General features: G+C 42.2%; 1 protein-coding gene across 3 annotated transcripts in view; it reads left to right on the forward strand.

Moving 5' to 3' along the window:
- ALG10 (DIE2/ALG10 family) overlaps positions 1–23,863 on the forward strand; it is a 90,704-nt gene that overhangs the window by 43,337 nt on the left and 23,504 nt on the right. For 2 of the 3 annotated variants that reach the window (XM_087689096.1, XM_087689097.1), the window contains exons 3-7: positions 14,907–15,240; positions 15,326–15,545; positions 15,669–15,806; positions 15,891–16,095; positions 17,272–17,414. In XM_087689096.1, the coding sequence (XP_087545222.1) occupies positions 14,907–15,240; positions 15,326–15,545; positions 15,669–15,806; positions 15,891–16,095; positions 17,272–17,414 (1,040 nt within the window). The remainder of the gene's footprint in view (positions 1–14,906; positions 15,241–15,325; positions 15,546–15,668; positions 15,807–15,890; positions 16,096–17,271; positions 17,415–23,863) is intronic. The other variant, XM_087689098.1, reaches the window with a different exon arrangement.

The following is a 23,863-nucleotide window of genomic DNA, read 5'->3' on the forward strand; positions in this document are numbered from 1 at the left end:
CCGACTCCGATCCTCCAACCAAGGAGAAGTCCAAGGTGTGGAAAGGATTCGCTTCTTCGCATCGCAAAAAGGGCTTGATGGCCCCTTTCTCAATTGTTTTCTAGTGGTGGTGATGATGCATTCCTCACAACTTTCCAGTGCTAGAGAGGGAGTGTGAGAGGGTGGTGAGATGGGGCAGCCGCGCCTCATCTATACATTTATACAAATGCATACGATCCAGAGAATGACTTCCTTGATGCATTGATTGAAGTCTCTGGCAGGTTCAAATCCTAGAGCTAGGATTGACATCTAGGTTCATGATGGGATGTTTCTTTGATAGAGAGCAGGTTTGGTTCTTAGTCATGAGCTCACATGAGGGGACACTTTGGCGGTCTGGCCAAAGGCGGGGAATCCATAGTCACGTATGTTCTAGAGGCATTTTTGATAGGATGGCCATGTACACTAGTGAGAGACATTGGAATAATCATAGAGATATGCTATGATCTTCTCTATTTTCTGAAGGTGGTACAATTGACCTCGATATCAGGTTCTCTTCGAGGCACCTTGGTGGTGGCTTGATCACCCAGTGCTTGGGTATCCATGATTCTACTTGGTGGCTCTATGTTGTACGGTTTATGATTCATTCTCATTGTACCATTGTATTGTATCAAATCACCCATGATCTAAGAGAGGGTGTTAGCAGATATGTCAGCTCATGTGTGAGTCTGTGCATGCAGAGGTTGGGGACATTATTTAGGATATTTTAGGCATTTTTTGTGGTCTTCATTTTGGTTATATTTAACATTTATTGCTAGCCGACCTGATCATATTGAGGACATATTTTTGTCCTATATATTCAAACTCCTCCTCACTCAGTCACTCATCTGCCATCACACGTGTGGAGACTCCGTGGAGAGAGGAGCCAGTGCCGGTGCCCATGTAGCCAGTGACTCAATGTTGTACGCGACTGTCTCGTGTTGGATATATAGATTCCATTTCCCGAGCATACATCTGAGTTCTCATCTGTATTGTGTTCTTCCATATTCTTTCTTTTCCTTTCTCTTTTGTCTTGTGTTTCAACAGTTTATTAGAGCATATATTTATACTTCCATTGCTGCTCCACTTCTGACACCCACAACCTGTCTTTGCCTTCTTTGATGAATAGGGTCTTAAGTTCTTTGAGCTTCTGCGCTCTGATACCATGTCAAAAGTACTAGGTATGCTCCGATGCCATGCCAAAATAAGTGACGGTGCAGAGAGACAGTAGGGTTTGCGGGGAGTAATATAGTTTGTATAGCAAACACTAAGAGAGAGAAGAAACTTAGAAACACAAGAATACAGTGATGATGCACTAAATCATGCTATGAGAAGAAAAGTTGATATAGCGGAGCCGAAGCTCAAAAAATAATTGCATTGTCCTATTTGAATCAGGCGGTAGCACCTGTAGGAAATTTGCACAGTGAAGGGAGCGAAGTACAGTCCTCTAGGCAATGGACTGTTGAAGTAATCATTATTGGAAGGTGAAGGATAGTTGTTTAGGGAGCAAACCGCAATTCTTTGATGCTGTCAGAGATGTGGAAGATGATCACCAACTATCGAGGGAGCAAACTGCAGTTCTCTGATGCCGGGGAGTGACCTAGGCAGTAAAACGCAAATCCTAGATTGTCGGAGTTTTCAAACGCAGGGAGAGCAGCTAGATGCTGATGCTTGGTGGATAATGATGATGTCAGATGATGGAGGATAAGCCGGGCTTAAAAAACGCAAGTCCCAACAGCCTCTATGACAGATGAGTGATGCCAGCTGATGGAGGAGAGGCCAGGCTGTAAAAACACAGGTTCCGGTAGCCCCTATGACAAACAAGTGATGGCAATGGAGAAGGAGCCAAGTTGTAAAAACGTAGGTTCTAGCAACCCCTATGATAGATGAATGACGTGAGGTGATGGAAGAGGAGCCACGCTACAAATATTTAGGTCCCAATAGCCCCTGTGATAGACAAGTGATGAAATCATTGACGCTTGGTGATATAGATTGTCACAAGAGGCTAGGATGTTGACGCCAAGTTGGAGATGATGATGCTAGGTAAGGAGAAGATCTCCACACTGAAAAACGCAAGTGAAGGTGGAGCCTAATGGAGAAGGGTGCTGACGCCAAGCAGATGATGGTGACGCCAAGTGAAAGATGCTCCAAACGCAATGCCTGACGCTAAAACATGACACTTGAAGCAGAAGAGGAAGGGTGAAGGCAACTATGAGCTATGAACCGCAATGTCCTCCTAAGGGGGTGTGAGGATAGTGGAAGAGGTTGGGGAGAGAAGGGAAGTGGTGGTGGTGACTGACGAAGGTGGCAAAGAATGACTGAAGAGAGTGAAGAATGAATGAAGTGACTGTCTATTAAGCTGTCTAGGGTTGCGCGCCACTATGTGGACGCCCATTGAAAAAGTGACCAAAATGTGGACATGAGTCCTTTTTGGGGCTCTTAGTGCGAAACCATAAATGAAGTGTGTGGAACTGAAGAAGTGGTTTCTCAACGTAGGCTGCCTATATATAGGCAAATTTGGGCCAAAAGTGGCCAAACCCTAAATAGGGTGCCCAGGATAGCCAAAAGTGCCCAAAAAGAAATGCACTAATATGCCTTCCATGTAAAGTGTCTAAAACACATAAAGTGATAGAAAAATACATTGTTAGAGCTCCTAATGTCCTTGGTTGACTCAGATGGAGGCTCATAGGTAAGAGATGACCACACAAGACACACGACTGCTAACAAAAGGGAGTAGTTAGCACCATGAAGTCAATCTTCTTTGGGGAGAGAAGGAAGCATGGCATTTGAATAGAAGGAACTATCATGGCTACATGAGGACCTATAGTATGGACCTTGTGAGAAACATATAGAGAAGTAGAGGGGACGACACTCCGATCTTTTTGACCCAATAGTGCAAGAATGAGGCTTTGAATGGTGATCTTTGCATTCCTCTTTGTGATGGTTTGATTGATGGGACCTCCTATTGAGGGAAGATTGAACGATCTGTGCATCCAAGTCATCAAGCCTATCAAAACAATACTCCATACCTCTTCAAATAGTCTTGCAAACATGCAAAAAACTTGTGCGTTTTGGTGTTAGCTTAGCTGAACAGAGGGAAAATCAGCTATACCCTGCAGAAGGAAGTTGTAGAGGCCCCATGCACTTTGTAGAAGGCCCGAACAAGGCATAAAATCTGCGTTCTTTGTGATAAATCTGCTCCAAACAGTAGGCTAAGTGTGGTATTCTCTTTGTAGAACATCGGAATCCTCACTTTGGTGATGATACCATGTGAGTGTGTGCAACGGAAGAGGAAACATGAACGCGAAGAGAGATGAGAAGAGAGACTGCAATGAAAGAAGAGAATGGAAGGAGAAAATCTGCATCAAACTCCAAATGCTGAATACAAAGAGGATTGATCAGTCCTTGCATGCCGCCCAAGGTGTTAGTTAGGGCATTAGATTAAGCTGATGAAGGAAGGCAGGATTGGAAGACAAAGGAGAATCCTTGAGTGTTGGAGTATATTGAAACCTGCAAAGGTAATAATGACCAATAATGGTGCAATGGCTATAAATAGCCAATCAGTAAATAAATTGGCTGTGTAGGAATGCCAAAAATCTGGCTGACTACATAAAAAATAATGAAGAAAATGTAGTAGCCTACAATATGAGCTTATCACCACAAAAAAAAAGGTGTGAATATTGTTAGTAGTCATGTGTGCCTTGTGTGGTCATCTCTTGCCTGTGAGCCTTAGTCTGAGTCAAATGAGGACATCAGGAGCTCTTACATTGTATTTGTCTGTCATTTTATGTGTTTTAGACACTTTAGATGGAAGGCACATTAGTGCATTTCTTTTTGTGTACTTTTGGCTATTTTTAAGGGGTTTGACCACAATTAAGGTTTTCCCTATTTTTCGTCTATATATAGGCAGCCTGCCCTCCCACTCCCACTCTCATTATCCATTATCCATCATTGATCCTTCCTGATCAGCCAGCCCTCCTCATTCTCTCATCCCCTTGCTATTGTCTGGCACCTACACTAACGTATAGAGCTGCGTGTTGGGGTTGACTATTGCAGCCTTGAAACCTTCAGCCATTGTAGTTACATTGTTCCTTCTCTCTCCTACATTCTCTTTGTCTTCTTTTTCTCTTCGTGTTCTCTTTCCTCTTTTCGTTGTGCACTCTAACATGGTATTAGAGCCACATGTGGGAGCCGGAGATCTCAAAGAGGAAGGAGCATGCTGTTCATGACAAAACTTGCTAGGCATCATCCCCATGTTACAGACCTTGCGCTTGGAGTCAAACAAGGTAGGGTGGCACCATTATTGCACGTGGGCGGCATCAAACAGGTTGGGGGGGCCATTCTATTGGCTGGGCGATACAAAAACAGATCTACGTTTTTTGCAAGCAACTCGCGGCACACGTGCTATAGAATGAGGCCTTGCATTACGTGCGTTTTTGTGTAGGCAGCCCATGTGTCTCTTCGTTTTGTGCAGGCAGGTCATTGGTCCTCCTGGGCAGCACATTTTTAGACTGGGTGGCACCTGTTCTTTGTTGGTTGGCTTGTTTACAAGTGGATAGGTTTCTTTCTTTGTTGTGTTCTCATATCGGCTGGTCCTTTTGACCAGGGCAACTTCTTTTTGATGTTGGACGACCTCTTTTTTGGGCCAGCAACAGTGTAGATTTGCATTTATTGCAGGTACACCATTTTCGGGCACTCTTGGTACATTACCAACCCCTAGATTTTGGTTACGATTATAGACGGAAGACTTGTTTCCCTCTGCATTTATTGCTCCCTCTCTCTACCCGGTATTGTGTGTTCCCTTTGGCATCGGATACTCCCCGTCTACCTTGCCTCAGTCAAACTTCTTTTTTACCATGGCTCGACAGACCCTGATTATCCCAAGGACATCTCTTATTGATCACCTTTATTCTAGTGGTAGCATATTCTTTTGTTTTCTTGCAGGTACTTTATTGAAGGACATCTATGGCCAACGTGTATGTTGTGGGGTATTGTGTGGTTCGAGATCATTCAGACCAACCACCATCTTATTGTTAGATTTTGGCGATTCTATGGGCAGCACCCAATGTAATTTGTGTGGTGTGGACACTTATTGAAGTGTCAATGTAAGTTGTGTACACCTAGTGTCTTAGAAACTTAAAGTAGTGACACTAGGCTCTAGAGTAAAATAAACCTAACTCTAGTTAGTTGGTGGAAGGTTGGTTAGGTCAACCCTTGACCTAAAAATAAGTTGTACTTTCACTCTATCTTTCATTCTTGCAAGTACACTCTACTCTTTTTGCTTCAGCTCGCTCTCTTGCTGTCATTGTCTCTCCTCTCTCTCTCCACAGCTGGTTGCCATTTTCCAACATTTGGTATCAGAGTAGCTCGTATGCACGGATTCCGTTCAGCCACTGTCAGCCGGTGCCATCCCGCCCAAGGTCCTACTGTTGCCAGCTTGGTTCTCAGCTCGAGGAAGAGTTTTCAGCTGCTGCGAGGTGCTACTGAAGTGGAGGAGCTGTAGCTGAGACATCTCTTGTGTATTCCAGATCTGTCCAGTTCAGCCATCAGCTCAAAATCTGTCCATTTGCTCCAGATCTGTCCAGCTCAGTCATCTGCTCCAGATCTGCTGTTTTCAGCTTGCGCGCAGCCCTGCACACAGTCCAACGCGCAGTCCCACATGCAGCCCTCCACGCAGCCCGAGGAGCTGCTGTTTTGGAAGAGCTGCTGCTGTTTTCAGCTCTACCTGCTATTTTCTCAGCTCTGCCTGCCATTTTCTCAGTCTTGCTCGCCAATTTCTGCAAACCCTAAAAAGTGTAGAAGCCCTAATTTTCAGATTTGGGGTTTTCTCGAAATTTTTGGAATTTCCAGTCTATTTCTGCCATCTCTTCTCAAATCTCAGCTCGTGCTGCCCAAAAATTTGGGTCTTTTGCTAATTTTTGCTCCCAGAGTTCGAATTGATAACCAATTCGAAGAAATTTCTCAATTTCTTGGACATTCCCACCCAAAATTTGGGGCTTTTGTCCGATTGGAGGCCCTTTGCACAAATTGTTACCAAACTCCTAGACATTGCACAATTTCTTCGACATTGGCTCAAGATAATTTGGGGCTTTTTAGTTTTTTGGATCCGGCATGCATCATGAGGCAAATTTCAGCTGCTGTTCACTGCTGACATGCATTGTGAGGCAACATTTCAGCAGAAATTCTAGCTGTAATGTACAAATTTCTTCAATTTCTTTGAAATTTTAGAAAGAAATTTAGAGCTTTTGCTTGATATGCACTCTAAGGCAAGCAACAAGCAGTACATCAGCATTTAATTGCTGTTATAGTCAGATTGGGCAGAGAATTTTGGGAAAATTCAGTAATAATTGATAAGAATCGGTATTTAGTTGCTGTAGTTTGTACTTTTGTGGGCACACATTTCGAGGCGGGTATGGTACATCAATATTGTGCTGTAATTTACTGGCTAAGTGCTGATTTGGGTAGCATTGTGCACACTTTGGTATTTGTGTGACAGTTTGGTACTTGTTTCTTAATCATGGGGGATTTTGATACTCTGAGGAGTATACTCTATACTTCAGCATTGAAGTATTTGGCTACAAATTTTTGTCTATCATTGACAACATGGCACGTCAGGGGAATAATGATCAGAGCAACATCCTTGGTATCCTCACTCAGGAGGACAAACTTGATGGCTCAAACTACCCATTGTGGAGTTTTATAGTCTGTAACCTTCTTGTGGCGAAGGACTTATGGGACTATGTTACAAGTGATTTACAGCGACCAGGAGGTCTTGCACCTCAGACACCTCAGCGTAACGCTCGAGGATAGGTTGATGGTGCTGGTGGTGGTGGTATTGGTGTTGCTACTGCTGCTGCCCCTTCTCTCCCTCCTATTGAGGATCAGAGGAAATGGGACTTAAAAGATGTATAGACACTTTCTTTGATTGCCTTGTCAGTGAAAAGAGCAATTATTTCGCACATTCGGTCTTGTAAGACCTCAAAATCAGCATGGGATGTGCTTGAGCGTATGTTTACAGCACGCAATGAGGCTAGGATATCCTATCTCCGCAGAGAGTTGGCCAATGTGACCATGGATGAAGGTGATAGCATGACAAAGCACCTTACTCACATATAGGATTTGCATGAGCAGCTACTCAATGTTGATGATATCATATAGGATACTGAATATGTAAACATCACACTGAACTCTCTTCTAGAGTCATATCTTGGTTTCCACACCTCCTTGATGTTGTCTTTGAGGGGAGGGACAACAACCTCTTACATTTGTGGAGTTGAAAGGTCTCTTGCTGCAAGAGGAACAGACTCGGAAGAATGTGGCTTGTGTTCAGGTGATGTGGCTATGATTTCGAAGTTCAAAGGCAAAGGAAAAGTCAAGCAAAATGTAAAAAATCAGGAAAAGAGTGATGTTGAACAGCCATCAAATAAGGTTGTCCAAGACACAGAAAAGACTAAAAAGAGGGAGAAATGCCATTATTGCAAGAAGCCCGGTCACTATATCGATGAATGCAGAAAGGATTGGCCAAAGAGAAGAAAAAGAACTCCGGTTTGGCTGTCCAAGAAACATCAGCTAGCAAATCTACTGATGATGATACTTCAGTCAACTTTATAGAGGAGAAATGTGCATTTCTTACATGCAATCATGATTCTTCAATGGCTGTTTTAGTATTTAATGCTGCTGAAATGGAGCAAACATGGTATTTTGACAGTGGGGTGTCAAAGCACATCACTTCCAAGAAGTGTTTGTTTACCTCTTTGCATTCAGCTCTACTGGGAAGCATGTTGCATGTGCGAACAACAACAGTTATGATGTATGTGGCATTGGAACAGTCACTATTATTGCTGCATATGGTTGTGACTTCATGCTTCTAGAAGTCTTGTTTGTACCTGGCATTACAAAGAACTTGTTGTCTATCTCTATTTTTAATAAGCATGGATTTCAGGTCATCTTTGAGGATGACAAATGCATTGTTAGAGACAGGGAGATGGATTATGCACTTAGGCTGTCCGACACCCTACCTAAGGGTCTATTTTTGCTCGATACATATGACGGACAGTTTCATGATTCTATGCAAAATGCGTAGCTATGGCATGCCCACTATGGACACATGAGCTTTGGGAGTTTGATGACCCTTCAGAGGTGACATATGGTAGATGCATTGCCTCCAATGGAGACTCCATCTCCTCATGCATGTGAGGGATGTATTTTGGGTAAGATGCATAGGTTTGCCTTCAAAAAGGATGGTGCAGTGCATGCTGTCTGAAAAATGTAGCTTATTCACTCTGATGTTTCCCATGAGGACACATGCACTTGGAGGTCATCAGTACTTTGTTACATTTATTGATGACTACTCTCGGTATACATGGGTGTATGGGCTGAAGGCAAAATCCAATGTGTTTATGCATTTCAAACATGTTGTTGCAAAGCTTGAAGCTGAAACTGACTTAAAAGTGCAGACACTTTGCACAGATAGAGGGGGGAGTATATGTCTCGTGCTTTTGAGACATATTTGCTTGATCATGGCATTACATATCAAGCCACTGTTAGAATGAATCCTCAGCAAAATGGTGTTGTTGAAAGGAAGAATCAGACTCTTGTGGAGATGACTCGTTGTATGCTAAAAAGCAAGGGGCTACCTCATGAATTTTGGCTAGAAGGCCTTCAGTGTGCAAATCATGTGTTGAATTGTTGTATGCTAAAAAGCAAGGGGCTACCTCATAAATTTTGGCTAGAGGGCCTTTAATGTGCAAATCATGTGTTGAATCGTGTACCCACTAAGGCATTGAAGACGATCACACCGTTCGAAGCTTGGCATGGCAAGAAACCCAAAGTAGACTACTTTGAGGTGTTTGGTTGCATAGCCTATGCACATGTTCCGAAAGAGCTTCGTGGGAAGCTTGATGACAAGGCTGTAAAATGCATACTTATTGGCTACAGTTGGGAGGGCAAGGGGTATCGCTTGTATGACCCACGCACGAAGAAAGTCTTTGTCAGTAGGGATGTCCTATTTGCTTAAAATGCTGCATTTTCACATGATCAGTTTCAAATACCAGCCACCCATGACATTGGTGATGTATTTGGGGATCTTTTGCCACTTGCTTTGGAGTCTGTGCCTGCTGTAAATGGTAGGACAGACTTAATACAACAAGCTGTTGCTGCACCATATGCTCCCGAATAGCAAGGTATCGATGATGGTTTGCCACATGCAGTGGAAGAAGCAATACAGCATGAAAGGGCTGCTGTAAAGGCAGCCAAAATAGTTCCAAGATGGCTGTTATAGACCCTCTAGGAGAGTAAAATGGATGCTCCTATACGTCAATGCACTAGAAGGGTTGCCAGAAATGTAGCAAATGATGCAAGGGGGGCACATTTGATTGATTTTACGGAAGTGGATGATTGTGATGAGCATGTGTTTATAAGCTCACTATTGGATGATGATGAGCCTACTTCCTTGGACGAAGCTTAGCAAGATGTACATTGGATGTAGGCCATGCAGGATGAGTTAGACTCTATTGCCACTAACTCTACATGGGATCTTGTGGATTTACCACCTGGCAAGAAGGCCATTGGCACAAATTACATTGGGCGTTGCCCATAGAATCAGCAAATTCTAACACCCCCCTGTAGTGCCAATGTAATGAAGTACAAGGATAATCAATCACCAAAGGGTAACAAGTTTAAGGACTTTGGAAAAGCCTTAAACTTCTCAGGTGGTAGTGCCTTAGTGAAAATGTCTACAACATTTTTCTGTGTGGGTACATATGTCAAGCTGATCTCTTCTGCATAGCATCTCTCTTTGACATAATGGTGATTCACCTCTATGTGTTTCGTGCGAGCATGAAACACAAGATTTCGTAGGCAGAAAGAATGGGTGTAGGACCCTCCAATGGTAAATGTAGATCCGCCAACAATCTGCACAACCATACACATTTCATTATTGCCGTGAAGGCTGCCCTGTACTCAGCCTCACAAGACGAGGTAGCCACTGTAGGCTATTTCTTGCTTAGCCATGAAATGCATGAACGGCCAAGAAAGAAACAGTGTCCACTAGTAGATGGCCTAGTGTCTGCATCACCAGCCCAATTTGAATCACTATAAGCCTGTAAGTGCAAGTCTCCCCCCCTAGAAAATAATAATGCATGTGGTTGAGTACCTTGCAAATATCTGAAGATCCGCTTAGCAACTTACCAATGTATGGTCCATGGGCTAAGCAGATACCTGCTCACCTGAGATACTGCATACTGAATGTTAGGGTGTGTGTTGCAAAGATAAATAAGACAGCCTGGCTGTAAATTGCAACATCAGACATCTCTTCACCATCATGCATAGACAACTTTAAGCCTGGCTCCATAGGAATGCACATAGGTTTGCAATCTTGCATACTAAACATATGTAACAGCTTATCCACATATTGTGACTGTGACATGATGATACCATGCTGATTTTGGGTGAATTGAATTCCCAAATAATAGTGTAGACAGCCAATATCTGACATAGCAAATGCATGTTCTAATTCAGCCTTAAAATCTATAATTTTTTCTTCTGTAGGTCCAGTGAGCAGCATGTCATCTACATAAAGAATGATAATCAGCAAGTCCCCCCTCCCATTCTTAATGTATAGAGTGAGAGCAATCCGACTATTTGTGAACCCTTTGCTAGCCAAATAAGCATCAATTTTGGAATACCATGCACGAGGATCCTATTTGAGACCATAAAGAGCTTTATGCAACTTGCATACCATGTGCTCTTTCCCTTTAACCACAAACCCTGGAGGTTGTGACACATGAACATCCTCATGCAAATCCCCATTCAAGAATGCTGTCTTAGTGTCCAATTGATGTACTTTCCAGCCATAATTTGCAGCCATAGCAATCACACATCTCACCGTACTCATACGGGATGTAGGAGCAAAAGTTTCTTCATAATCTATGCCCTTCTTTTGTGCATAGTCTTTTGCTTCCAACTGTGCTTTGTACCTATCAATTGTACCATCAGCCTTGTAGGGTGTGTATACCTAGTGTCTTAGAAACTTAAAGTAGTGACACTAGGCTCTAGAGTAAAATAAACCTAACTCTAGTTATTTTGTGGAAGACTGGTTAGGTCAACCCTTGACCTAAAAATAAGTTGTACTTTCACTCTATCTTTCATTCTTGCAAGTATACTCTACTCTTTTTGCTTCAGCTCACTCTCTTGCTATCATTGTCTCTCCTCTCTCTTTCCATAGTTGGTTGCCATTTTCCAACACTTATTACTCTTTCTCGTTATATTCTTCCGAGGCTTCGAGTCCCCAATTGGCATTGATGGCATCTCTTGAGCAAGTGCCAGTCCTACCCTCTCTCTCCACATCTGATAAGCTGGATGGGACGAACTACCCTGTATGGTCGTGCCGTATGGAGTGTCTCCTTGACGATAGTGACCTTTCGGATTTTGCTACAGTCTCTATATCCTGACCTACCGTGGATCCTCATGATGGTGTGACCGTAGATATGGCAGCTTTATGGAGTGTCTCCTTGACGATTGTGACCTTTGGGATTTTGTTACAATCCCTATATCCTAACGTGCCATGGATCCTCATGATGATGGTGTGACCGCGGATTCGACAGCTTTATGGGACAAGCCCACTCTTCTCTCCTTTTGATTTGTACAAATTTTGTGCTTGTGTATGTTAGACATATCCGCACCATCACAGAGATTTGGAGGAGATTGGCATCTCTTTTCCGGATCGAAACATTTTGGGCATTGCTTATCTCTTGAGTTGAAGCTCCAACAACTTTTTGTTGTAGATTTTCCTATGATGAGGGATCACATCCATAGGATGGAGGAGATTTGGGATGAGCTTTCATTCCTTGGTACAGACATATCTTCAGAGGATCTAGTTGTGACACCTCTGTCACATCTTTTGTCACCAACATATGATGTGTTCTACACCAGTCTTCTCACTTCTCATAGTTGGGAGACTCTCACTTAGAAGGAGCTAGTTTCTTTGGTGCTTGAGCAGGATGTGTGCCACAGTGAGTCAGATTCTTGCAGCCTTGTGCACATGGCTGTGCTTATGCGGTTTTATCTCTAGGTATAGAACAAGCCAAGCAGAAGTAAGGGAAGAGGAGGAAGTTGGAGTCATCTTCTGACTCTAATACAAATTTTGTGGAGAAGCTTAGAGAATATCTCGTGTCCTCATTGTGGGAAGATCTCACACCTTGAGGAGAAGTGTTGGAGGATATACCCTCACCTTCATCTGAGAGTAAAGGGTGAATCTACTTTGGAGTCTTCGTCTACCTCTACTTCATCACCCACTATTACCATCGAGTCCGTGTTTCTATACATTTATCAGGTGGAGAAGCCTTTTTCCACTGTCTCGTCTTTTGAGTAGCTTTGGCTCTTTGATAGTGGTGCATTGAGTCTTATGACTTCTGAGGTGATTTGTTATAGGTTCTTCGTCTATTTGAGGGTATCGTCACTGTTGGTGACATTTCTTCGGTGTCTATTAGTGGTGTTAGCACCTTGCCTATATTGTTTGATCATCCATTAAGCTCTGTTTTTCAGGCCCTACATGTTTCTAGGGCTTCCCTCTCTTCTCAGTTCATGGTCTTCCTAGTCTTGGGACCTGCGTTGTTTACATCAAGCTAGCTGTCTTTGTTGAGGATTCTTCTATAGGAGCCCATTTTGTGATAGGTTGGTAGGAGAGAGGGCTATCTATGCTCCATTCCCCTTCCTTTGCGCAGGGCCCTTCGAGGCAGCTTTCTATTGCCGCACCTGTTCCTGCTTGTGCACCATCTATTCCATAGGTTCTATCCCATCCCCCATCATCTCCTTTGGTTCTCTCATCCCTTTCAAAGGGGGATGATTTGGTGATGTGGCTGTGGATTTCTTGGCCCTTTGTGTTTCAAAGCAGACTTTCCAAGATTGTGAGGAGTTGCTTCAGGGTTTCCAATCCACTTTGGGCCTTTCTTTTATGCAGCTACCCTTTTTCTTCGTCATGGAGTCACCATTTCTTGCCGCTTGGCCCTTGGTCCTTCGTGTTTTAATGCAACTTATGGCGCCTTCGATAGTTCCTTACTATATCGTCTCATAGTTGGGTTAGAGGCTTGGCTCACCCATCCCCGACTAGAGTTTTCTAGAGTGATCCATTCGAGGCCTCTCCATTTCCATTGCCCATTGGTGGCCTTTCGTTTGATCAGCCGTTTATATGGAGAGGGGCTCTTACTCCTTTGCTGGCTTTCTTCATCGACGGACTACATCAGCATTGACACTCTTCTTGCCATCCTCGGATCCGCCTGTTCTTTGGCCTTCTGCCACATCCAGGATTTGAGAGGGGGTATTAGCAGTCATCTGTGGTTCTCTCTTCTCCGTGAGCCTTAGTCTGAGTCAGAGGAGGACATTAGGAGCTCTGACATTGTATTTATCTGTCATTCTATGTGTTTTAGAGACTTTAGAAGGAGGGCACAGTAGTGCACTTTTGGCTATTTTTTAGGGGTTTAACCATATTTAGGATTTTCCCTCTTTTTTACCTATATACAGGCAGCCTGCCCTCCCACTTTCATTATCCATTATCCATCATATCCTTTGTGATTAGCCAGCCCTCATTCTCTCATCCCCCTACTATTGTCTGGCGTCCACATTGATGCATAGAGCTGTGTGTTGGGGCTGACTGTTGCAGCCTTATACCTTCAGCCATTGTAGTCACATTGTTCCTTCTCTCTCTTCTATGTTCTCTTTGTCTCCTCTCCGTGTTCACTTTCCTCTTTCCGTTGCGCACCAATCATTGAAAAAGAAATGCAAGGTTGGAAATGAACCCCAGCCAATGTGAACACACCTAAAATTGACTGAAAAAGAAATGCATGCTCTAAACAGAGCTGCCTCCTCTGTCAAAACACATGACAGAGTGCCAGAGCTCTTAATGTTCCCAAGTGACTGAGACTAATGCTCACAAGTAGGAGATGGCTGTGCGAGACACTCACGATTGGTAACAACTCCATTGGTGCTTGTGTACCAAGTTATTTCTTGGTCATTCTCTAATGAGTGGATGCTCATCTTAGAGCTGCCACCTTATGTTCAAAATGTATTTGTACCTGAAGACCTGCCTAAGGAAGTCTATGGCATCCCCGTAGTTCTAGAAATAGGATTTGCCTTGTAAAGCTCTACATGATACATATGCCCTTGTAAAGAAGCCTTGTAAATGCAATCCTAAGAGACCCTTATGATGTACATGTTTGGAAATAAAGGAGGTTGAACTTTTCAAAAACAAGTTTTGGCTGCTACACATTAAATTGTGTGCTTTGGTTTGTCATTAGAGTTTTAGTTTTTGTGAGAAGTCTGGAAGTACGAAAGGGAAAGTAGCTGTAGAGGATAAGTTTGTGTTTCTCTACTGACTCCCATCAATGTGAATAGCTGAAAAGTGGCAGACTGTTTGAGTCTTCTTTGTGGACAAGCTTCAAAGGCCTTGGTTTAATATCTAGCCTTTTGCTCTTGTTCTTGGACATGCTGTATGTAGTGGACAGTGGTGGGAGTCCTTTAATCCATAGATCTAGATGATTCTTTCTCTGCTGTTTTTCCACGAGATGACACCATGTACGCACGTGAACTTGTTCATTTTTAAGTACCTTATTCCAAAGGAAGCATGAAACCAGGTTCATAATATGTACTACGATACGTTCTAGTGCCTACAAACCTCGACACCTTGACATTAAGTGAAGTCAGCTGATAGGAAAACAAAGCAAACCAGGAATGGGCTTGTGCTGTGTTTTCAGGTTAAGAAGCTGTCAAATGTTTTGGAAAACTTTGGAATGGTGTTTTTACCTTTGGTTTTGAAAGTTTGGTTACTTTAAGCTGTGAAAACTAGCTTTATGAAAATAATGATGTATTGTTATTTAGTTTTCGTCTCCTATGTACAGGTACTTTTTATCACTTCTATATACCACAATTCTGTTTCCTACCATGAAAGTTATGGGTACGGTATCATCATTGGTGGATATGTGTTCTCCTCTTGTTCTTAGATCCCTTAATGTGGCACTTGCAGTCGTTTGTGCCATCTTATTTCAAAACATCTCAATACACCTAGAGCCAAATATCAGTACTAAGCAAACATTTCTAAAAGCTCTTTGCTTGACTTGGTATCCTTTACATTGGTTCTTCATGTTTCTATTCTATACGGATGTTGGATCTACTACTGCTGTCATGGCTATGTACCTGGCTTGTCTAAAAGGAGCATACTGGACTAGTGGTGTAGTAAGTATTACAAACCTGAGTGACATTTTTCCATTTGAGGCACAAAGAGTATGCTGAATCATTGGTCCTTATGTTTGAATTGCAGCTTGGACTTGTGGCGATTTTGTTTAGGCAAACAAATGCTGTCTGGACTGTGTTTGTGGCATGTGTGGGCATGATTGATTTTCTTTATAAAAACAGTCAAACACATCAGAACTTCTTCCAAAACTTATCTGGATCAGATCAAAGTGGCCAGTCTAAAACTAGTGTTTCCATGGATCCTGAGGATACAAAAAATGGGATGAGAACTCCTGGTTTTATAGAAGGTTGCAGGAAGTGAGCTTTTATTTCGGAAGTAATTGGTTGGACTACTATTGAATTCAGGTCATCCAGAATGGCCTTTTTGTTTTGAAATCTTGTCATAATGGCTTGAAAATTTCTGATAACAGGAATCTTGAGTGAGGCTTTGTTCATTCTACACCAGGCTTGGGACCAATGGGTTGAATTATTGTGGAATTTCTTTCCATTCATGCTATCAACTTCATGTTTCCTTGCTTTTGTTGGCTACAATGGTAGCATTGTGCTAGGTAAATTACTTTGCCCATGTTTTTACTGGTTGAGAGAGGTCTCTTTGATGCTCATAACAATGAAGTGTAACTGTGCTCTTGTAGGTGCAAAGGATGCCCACAAAGCATCTCTCCATTTAGTTCAAGTCCTTTATTTCGCTGCAGCTTCAGTGTTGGCATTGGTACCTATGCATCTGGATTTATGTTTGATAAAAGAAAACTTCGAAGCTGTGAATCCATTCAGGAGGGGCGTCACAAGCTATATTACCGCTGGACTCATTGGGTCTATGGCATGTGTCCATTTTTTCAGGTGGTTTATTGTATTTATGTTATGAACTTGAGTTAGAATTCGGAGCAGTCATCATGTCAATGCATGCTAGTGAGTGGCAAAAAGAACAAGGCAAAGTGAAATGAAAGACAAAGGGATTTCTTCAGAGATAGAAGAGTACTGAGATATTCAGAGGCAAGTGGTTGGTGAGAGGTGTCAAATATGTTTGCCTGTAAGTGCTAGTGATGCTGTTGCTGTTACATGCTAGGCAGAAATAAGATGGCCAAGAGAAGCTTTAGATAGGTGTGCAAAAAATGACCTAAAGATGGCAAACAAAGAAATGAAAAATTGGATCAGTTTTACACTTTGAGAAGGAGAGAGTGGGAGAAGCTCAGTGACCTAAATATGATCAGAGTGGGATTGACAGTTTTCTTTACCACTAAGTTAGTTGTTGTATTACTCATGGGAAGAAATGGGCGATCTAAAGGATTAGCAGATCCTTATAAGCTGTTTAGATTCCCATTTAAAGGAGTTTCAGGTTAATGATTCCTAGATTTGCTTGCTGGACATTGACCATTTCTAAAACAGCTATTGGGGAAAGGGTGATCAAGAGGTGCTCTTTGTAATTGGGAGTGAATCCCCTTCCCTTCATCCAAAAAAGGCCCCAGAACTTAGTGTAGGAGGTTGTTTACACTAGAGCAGCTCTAGGAGCACCAAAATCCTCATATTTGCAGTTTTTAGTACCCTTTAGGGGAGTTTGTAGCCCTTTGGGCAATTCAATGAACAGAAGAATCTTGTTGGTTTTCCTGAATCAAGGAAAAAAAAGAACAAGATAAAATCTCAAGTTCTTATATACATTAAACTTTCCTAGTTTAACATGTAACTGTTTGAGAGGGGGAAACTTCAGATTGCTGACTTTGAAATCTGATACAAATCCACAATGTGACCTTGGAGTTCAAGATCTATTTTCTTTTGGTCAAATGGGCATATGGTTAACTATCCTGCAACCTGTCGCATCATCTCTGTTTGTGACGTTCCATCTTGCAGAGTTTGAGTCGGACAGGGTTTACCCTGTTTTGTTAGGCAGGCCTCACCTTCAGTGTGCTGATCTCTTGTATCACTGCTGTTTGTGTACAAATTTCACTTTTTATTTCTGTATGCTTCTGAGTGGGCCTTGACAACTTCAAACATGATGAATTGAATGTTGTTGTTGTGCAGTCTTGCTCATCCTTATTTGATATCTGATAATCGTCATTACACTTTTTACATCTGGAGGAAAATCATTAATCCTCATTGGAGTGCCAAGTATCTGCTATCGATTGTGTACTTGTATTCATGGATCTCAATATTAGCTGTTATTGGTGAGTCTCTTTCCGTCTCTGTCAGTTGCAGTCTCAGTCCCAGTTGTCTTTTTTTTTCGTAAAAGGTAATTGTATTAATTACGAAAAAAATACAAGATTACTGGATTACAAGATACATGATGACCCAAAGCCATCATGTGAAGAGGTTTTCTCTTTCTCTTTCTCTCTCTGTTTTCTGATTACCTCGTGTATCTTGTAATCAGTCCCAGTTGTCTCTCTCTCTCTCTCTCTCTCTCTCTCTCTCTCGTTCTTTGTTTGTGAAGGATTTTGAAATAATGAATAGGGATATTCACAAAGGTCTGTCTGGCCAACCAAGTGAACTGAAACACAAGTAGAAAAGAATAGAGGAAGCCACAAGGCTACATACAACACAAGAAGCCACAAGGCTACATTGGTAGGAGAAGGGAATCATCAAGTGGTTACAGATGGTGTGGAGCAGATGATCTCCACCATCCATGGACCAACCACCTCTCGGAGGATCACACCAGCAGAAACCATGGAACGAACTAGTGACAATTAATTCTTGAACATGACCTACATGACCACATATCCTTGAGCAGTGAGGCTGAATAAAAATGAATGCATTACATGTCCTCTAAATGTGCCAAAGACTAGTTTGACGCAGAAAATGAAAGAGATGGATACCAATTGATGCGCATGCCAATCAAAATGGATAGCAAAAGCAATGACACTGCGAATGGTGGTCATACATGAAGTGGGTGCACACATGATCAAGAAAAGTAGTCTTCATATCCAACTGATACACATGCTAATCAAAATGGGTAGTCAAAGCTAGGAGGTTGAGTGACATAAACCTCCTTGTGAAGATTATGATTCAGAAAAGTAGTCTTCATATCCAATTGATGCACATGCCAATCAAAATGGGAAGCCAAAGCAATGACACTGCGAATGGTGGTCATACATGAAGTGGGTGTGCACATGCCAATCAAAATGGGCAGCCAAAGCAATGACAATGCGAATGGTGATTATACATGAATTGGGTGCAAATGTATCATCATTGTCAATCCCATGCTGCTAGGCATACCCTTTGGCAACATGACATGCCTTGTAGTGATCAATGCTACCATTAGATTTGCATTTTAATTTGTCAACTCACTTTGTGCCTATAGCACGCTTGGCAGGAGGGAAGTCACATGATTCTCATGTGCTATTTTTATGTATAGAGTCCAACTTTGACTGCATAGTTGTCATGCAATGCTCATCCTTTAAAGCATTGTGGAAGGAAATAGGTTCCTTGTTGCATGCAGTAGCTACAACTGCCTACGCAATCAAGTTACCTTGTGCATGGTGAGTGGCTACTTTAGTTCTATTGGGAAGTGGAACGGACTATTTTCTGTCCCATAATGTATCCAACAGCCATCTAGGGACTGTTTTAGCTCCTTGAATAGTAGCCAACCATTACATTATGAGCAATGCCTTGATCAACGGGCTAAAAATCAGGCTATTGTTCAACATGTATTTGCTGCTGAGTTTGTTGCTGTAAACCCCCCTCAATAGGTTGCTGAAATTGGCCAAAATTGGGTGCACTTTATTGAAACAATGGCAACAAAGGTCAAACATATCTATAATGGATATGGTAGAAAGAATAAACCCGAGATGACCAGGAATGGCATCTTTTACATCTCCAAACCTAGTTGTGTCATCCTATTAAACTTATCACGTTCCCTGTGCACTTTATTGAAACAATGGCAACAAAGGTCAAACATATCTATAATGGATATGGTAGAAAGAACAAACCCGAGATGACCAGGAATAGCATCTTTTACATCTCCAAACCTAGTTGTGTCATCCTATTAAACTTATCATGTTCTCTGTGCTTCAAGTCAATCAAGCTATGAGAGTGCACAATGGAAGAGGAACATGACACAAAGAGAAAAGGAGAAGAGAAAGACAGGAAGAGCTGAAGAGAAATCTGCACTGAATTTGGAGTGAATGATGAATACATCGATGGACGGATCAATCCCTGAACGCAACCCAAATTATCAGTGAGGGCATTGGATTAGGCTGAAGGTGAGGACAGCACTGGAGATGGAGATGGGTGTTAGAGTGTGCAACTTGTAGAGAAAACACAAAGTGCTTTTTTCTATAGAGTATGCAACCTGTAGAAAATACAACTGCAGATGTCAACCATTTCACTAGGCTATTGAATTGCTTCCACAAGAGCACCAGGCTTTTCTCTCTGGCAAGGACATGATATAAGGTTTGCATTTTAGCAGAGCAGCTGCTGTAGCTTTAGATGAGAAGCCAAGAGTGCAAGTAGTAGTTTGGGACGATCTATGCTACAAATGCTTACCACTGAGTAGTTCTTCTTGAGAAAATAATCAGACCAGGATTATGTTGGCAGCATCTTCTTTCTGCTTGTCCTCTCCATGTGCTTCTACTACAGATCTATGGTCAATAGTCTTCACTGCATAAGCACCTTCATTAGGACTCTTCTCCACTTCTTTAGCGGCCAGATCCACTTGGTTATCAGGATGAGAAGCCTGTGCTTGCATTGTCACATTACTATCAACTCGTGGAGCCTGATCTTCAGAGCCTTCCTGTCTTACTCCAGGTCCAGGCAAAGATCAACGATCTCAACTCCTGGAGCCTGATCTTCAGAACCTTCTTTTCTTACTCCAGGTCCAGGCAGATCTCCTTGCCAATAGCATAATGACCATGGGTAAAGTTGCTGGCAGCATCTTCCATAGTCTCCTTGTTATTAACTGCAGATGACTGTGTCAACAGTGCTTGTGCCTCTTTGATAACAGCTGGACCATCATCAGCGGCATAGAGAATTCTCTGAACAGCCATAACGACTGGAACCATAGGAACAACAGGGGTTGCAGGTGTACTAGAACAACAGGAGTTGCTAATTTGGGCCATGATCTTGAGTCCCAGCATTCTGAGGACTTGGAGTACAGAAAAACCAGGTGTGCCAATAGGAGCTGAGTGCTCATTCAATGGATTAGTTGTCACTGTGGATATGCTAGGTGTCAAAGGTTTCGGTTCAGATTCCTCTAGCTTTGCTGGGAAGGAGCCATGAACGGTAGTGTGGCAGCCTGTAATGATTTTCCAACTTTGGGAATCTGCAAAGCTGAACTTCTAATACTCTGCATATCAGTGATCACTTTGAGGGAACATTTGAGGGGAAGCTGCAATCTGTGGGGAGGATGCTGGTTGTGATGAGTCTTTTGTTGCTATTGTAGCTGTTGTAACAAAGTTCTTTCACCCTGATTTAAGATCATGTGCTTCATTACAGCAGCCTGCTAGATCATCTTATAGTGACGAATCTTGTTGATCAAACAATCCTCTTCCTCCTCTGCATTTTGCTTGGGTTGGTTATGTTTCTGAGAGACAGCATCAAAGAGAGATTTCATGTGATCTTTCCTAACATGGGATGCAATATGCCTACAAGCAGCAGTTCTTGATACCCTCTCAAGAGACATTTTATTGTCTGCTGAAGGGGTTTGGAAGCTTGATTGGTGGAACCACTTGAACCAGTCTGAAGAACAGCACTACTGTCATCTAGTAGCATATCCTGTTGGCCCTTATGCAGCAGCACAGGAGAATGGGTGGCTGCCTTCTGTGTAAGAATCCTGGTTGAGTGAAAGCTTTGGCCCTTATGCAGCAGCACAGGAGAATTGGTGGCTGCCTCAAGTCTAACTTCTGTGTAAGAATCCTGGTTGAGTGCTTGGTGAAAGCTTTGCTCCATTCTCAACCTCCTTAACATCCATAGTGGAAGCTGGTGACTGGACCTTCTGCTGATCCAAAAGCCTTATCCACAAGCATTGTATATACAGCATTAAATGCATCTTCTGTAGTCATTGCAACAATTACACCTTTCCCTTCAGCTAGACCATCAGCTTGGACAACAATGGGTGCTCCAACCTCTTTAATATACTCTTTAGCATCTGTCACATTGGGCAGCAGTTTTAGCTGAAGGACCAAAAGCTGTAATTCCAGCTGCCTGATGATTATCTACAAGACCTGCAACAAGTGGCGCTTCTGGCCCAACAACAACAAGACCTACTCCCCATTTCCGGCAAAATGAAATGACAGCTGAACTGCCGGTTATGTCCAAATCTGAGATGCAGGTAGCATCACCGGAGTCAGAAATCCCAGGTTTACCAGGAGCACAAAAAAATTTAGAGGACCAGTGGCAGGTACAATGACTCAGCTACTCCTGCTAGTTCAGTAACTCTTGGACAGCTTTGTCATTTTTAAAGTGAACAAAATTGTACATCAGTATACGAGCTGCGGCTCAATTTCTGCAATATCCACACAACCAGAATCTACAGGCTCCATCATGTAGGCAGCTAGAAGTTCTGAGGCAAGAGCAGCAATAACAGGAACCTTCTGCAAATTCTTTACAAATGCTGGAGCATCACTGTTACCGATTTCACTAAGCTTTGTGTTTAACTCAACCAGAATGAAAGGATGCAGTCTGAAGTAGCCATTCTGAGAGAAGAATTCATCTCCTTCAAGCATGGAGAAGATTGCAACCTTCCCAAATGATTTTTTCAGCATTTTTCATAATTAAATATTAATTTTCAGTCTTTAGCAATTGTCCTCGATTGCACCGCCAAATGCATCAAAAGCAAAGGACTACATTGGAATTCTCATAGGGCATCATAGTCAACACAATATTGCGCATTGTTGTTCAACCATTCCATATGCTCAACATATGCTGAAAATTACCAGCCAACATAACTTAGCATAAGACTCAGAAAGAATCTCAAAAACATTGCTAGATTATGATGTGACGTGTCCATTTCTCATGATTTGGCAAAACCAAACCATAGTATAGCAAAAACCAAGCATAAACCATGGCTAAAACATCAATGGTATCATAACATATGTTATTGTCCATGGAACTAGATGTAAACCATTGAAAATTGAGCATAATCTGATCATAAACTGATCACTTGCTGATCTGAGAACGAATCACAAACTGCTACAAATGTGACCCCAAATTGATCACAAACTCATTGCAAAAACTGACCAGCAATTAGTGCAAAAACTGATGCACAACTGATCCAAAAAGCGACCATAAACGGTTCTCAAGTTGATAAAAATTTGAGTTGAAACTGATAAGAAATTTTGTCTCAAAATTGAGGCAAGATTGATGCTAAATTGATCATAAGTTGATGCAAAAGTATAGTTCCAGTGCTCGAGTGAAAACTCATACTCATTTGCATACATCTCACAATGACTTGTACACTAAGTAGTGATCTCATGGCAAACATACTGTCAGTGCAGTACCTTGGATGCATGCTAAATACATCCGAGATTCACTACATACGAGAGCTGTCCATAACTGGAGGAGGGGAAGTGCTACCTCTCCCTTGAGCATTAGGCAATGCTCTAGACCCTTGCTTTGTTGAACCTGACGGAGCGCGGCTCTAACTGAAAGGCATCTAGTAAAGCTGCAACAACTGAGGATGGTCTGCCAAGTCATCCTCTTCCATCCATTTGGGATCCATTGGTGAATAATTCTGAAATTTCACCAAGTATATTCTTGAAACTTTACCTTTGACCTTTCTTTTCTTATGTGCCAAAATCTGCTTAGGTACCAAAATCTCATCTAGCTCCTCAACCTCAGACTGAATTCTAGTAGACATATCCTTTGGCATATCACCATGAAAAGGTCTCAACAAACTGACATGAAAGGCATTGTGTATCCGCCAATGTGGAGGTAATTTCAGCCGATATGCCACATCACTGATCTTCTCCAATACCTGGAAGGACCCATAGTATCTCATACTCAACTTCGGATACAATCTTTCTCTTCCTTTCATCTTTTTCAGCCTTGCCTTTTCAAAACACAGCAATACATAATCACCCTCTACAAACTGCAAGCACGTCTGTGGCAATCAGCTGCCCTCTTTTGCTTTTCTTGCGATATCTAAAGTACATATTTTATCTTTGCATAGGCTACATTCAAGTTTTCCACATAACAATCAGCCTCAAAGATCTTATCCTTAGTTTGCAGAATAAGTGGTATCTTTTTGCCATCCTCAACCACCTTAAATGGAGCTTTTCTCATAGAACTATGCATTGTGTTGTAAGCAAACTCAACCAAGGGCAAATACTGCTCCCACTATGTCTTGTGGTTTGAAACATAGCACCTCAAAAGATCTAACAATGTGGAACTTGCTTCCTCAGACTAACCATCTGTCTGTGGATGGAAGGATGATGAGAATTTCAGCGTGGTACCCATATTCTCAAACAAGCCCTTCCAAAATAATCTGGTCTTCCGGGGGGTCTCGATCACTAATGATCGACTTTGGCATACCATGATACTTAAAGATGTGTTGCATAAACAATCGTGTCATATGATCAGCCTTTATTTTCTTTCTCATTGGAATGAAATGGGCTTGTTTGCTAAACTTGCAAATGATAGTCTGTATCCCATCATTCCCTGTAGGTGAAGTTCAAAAATAAAG

Source organism: Lygodium microphyllum, chromosome 12 (genome assembly GCF_053477565.2).
Source record: "Lygodium microphyllum isolate KBCC chromosome 12, Lygodium_microphyllum_v1.1.10, whole genome shotgun sequence".
Lineage (NCBI taxonomy): Eukaryota > Viridiplantae > Streptophyta > Polypodiopsida > Schizaeales > Lygodiaceae > Lygodium > Lygodium microphyllum.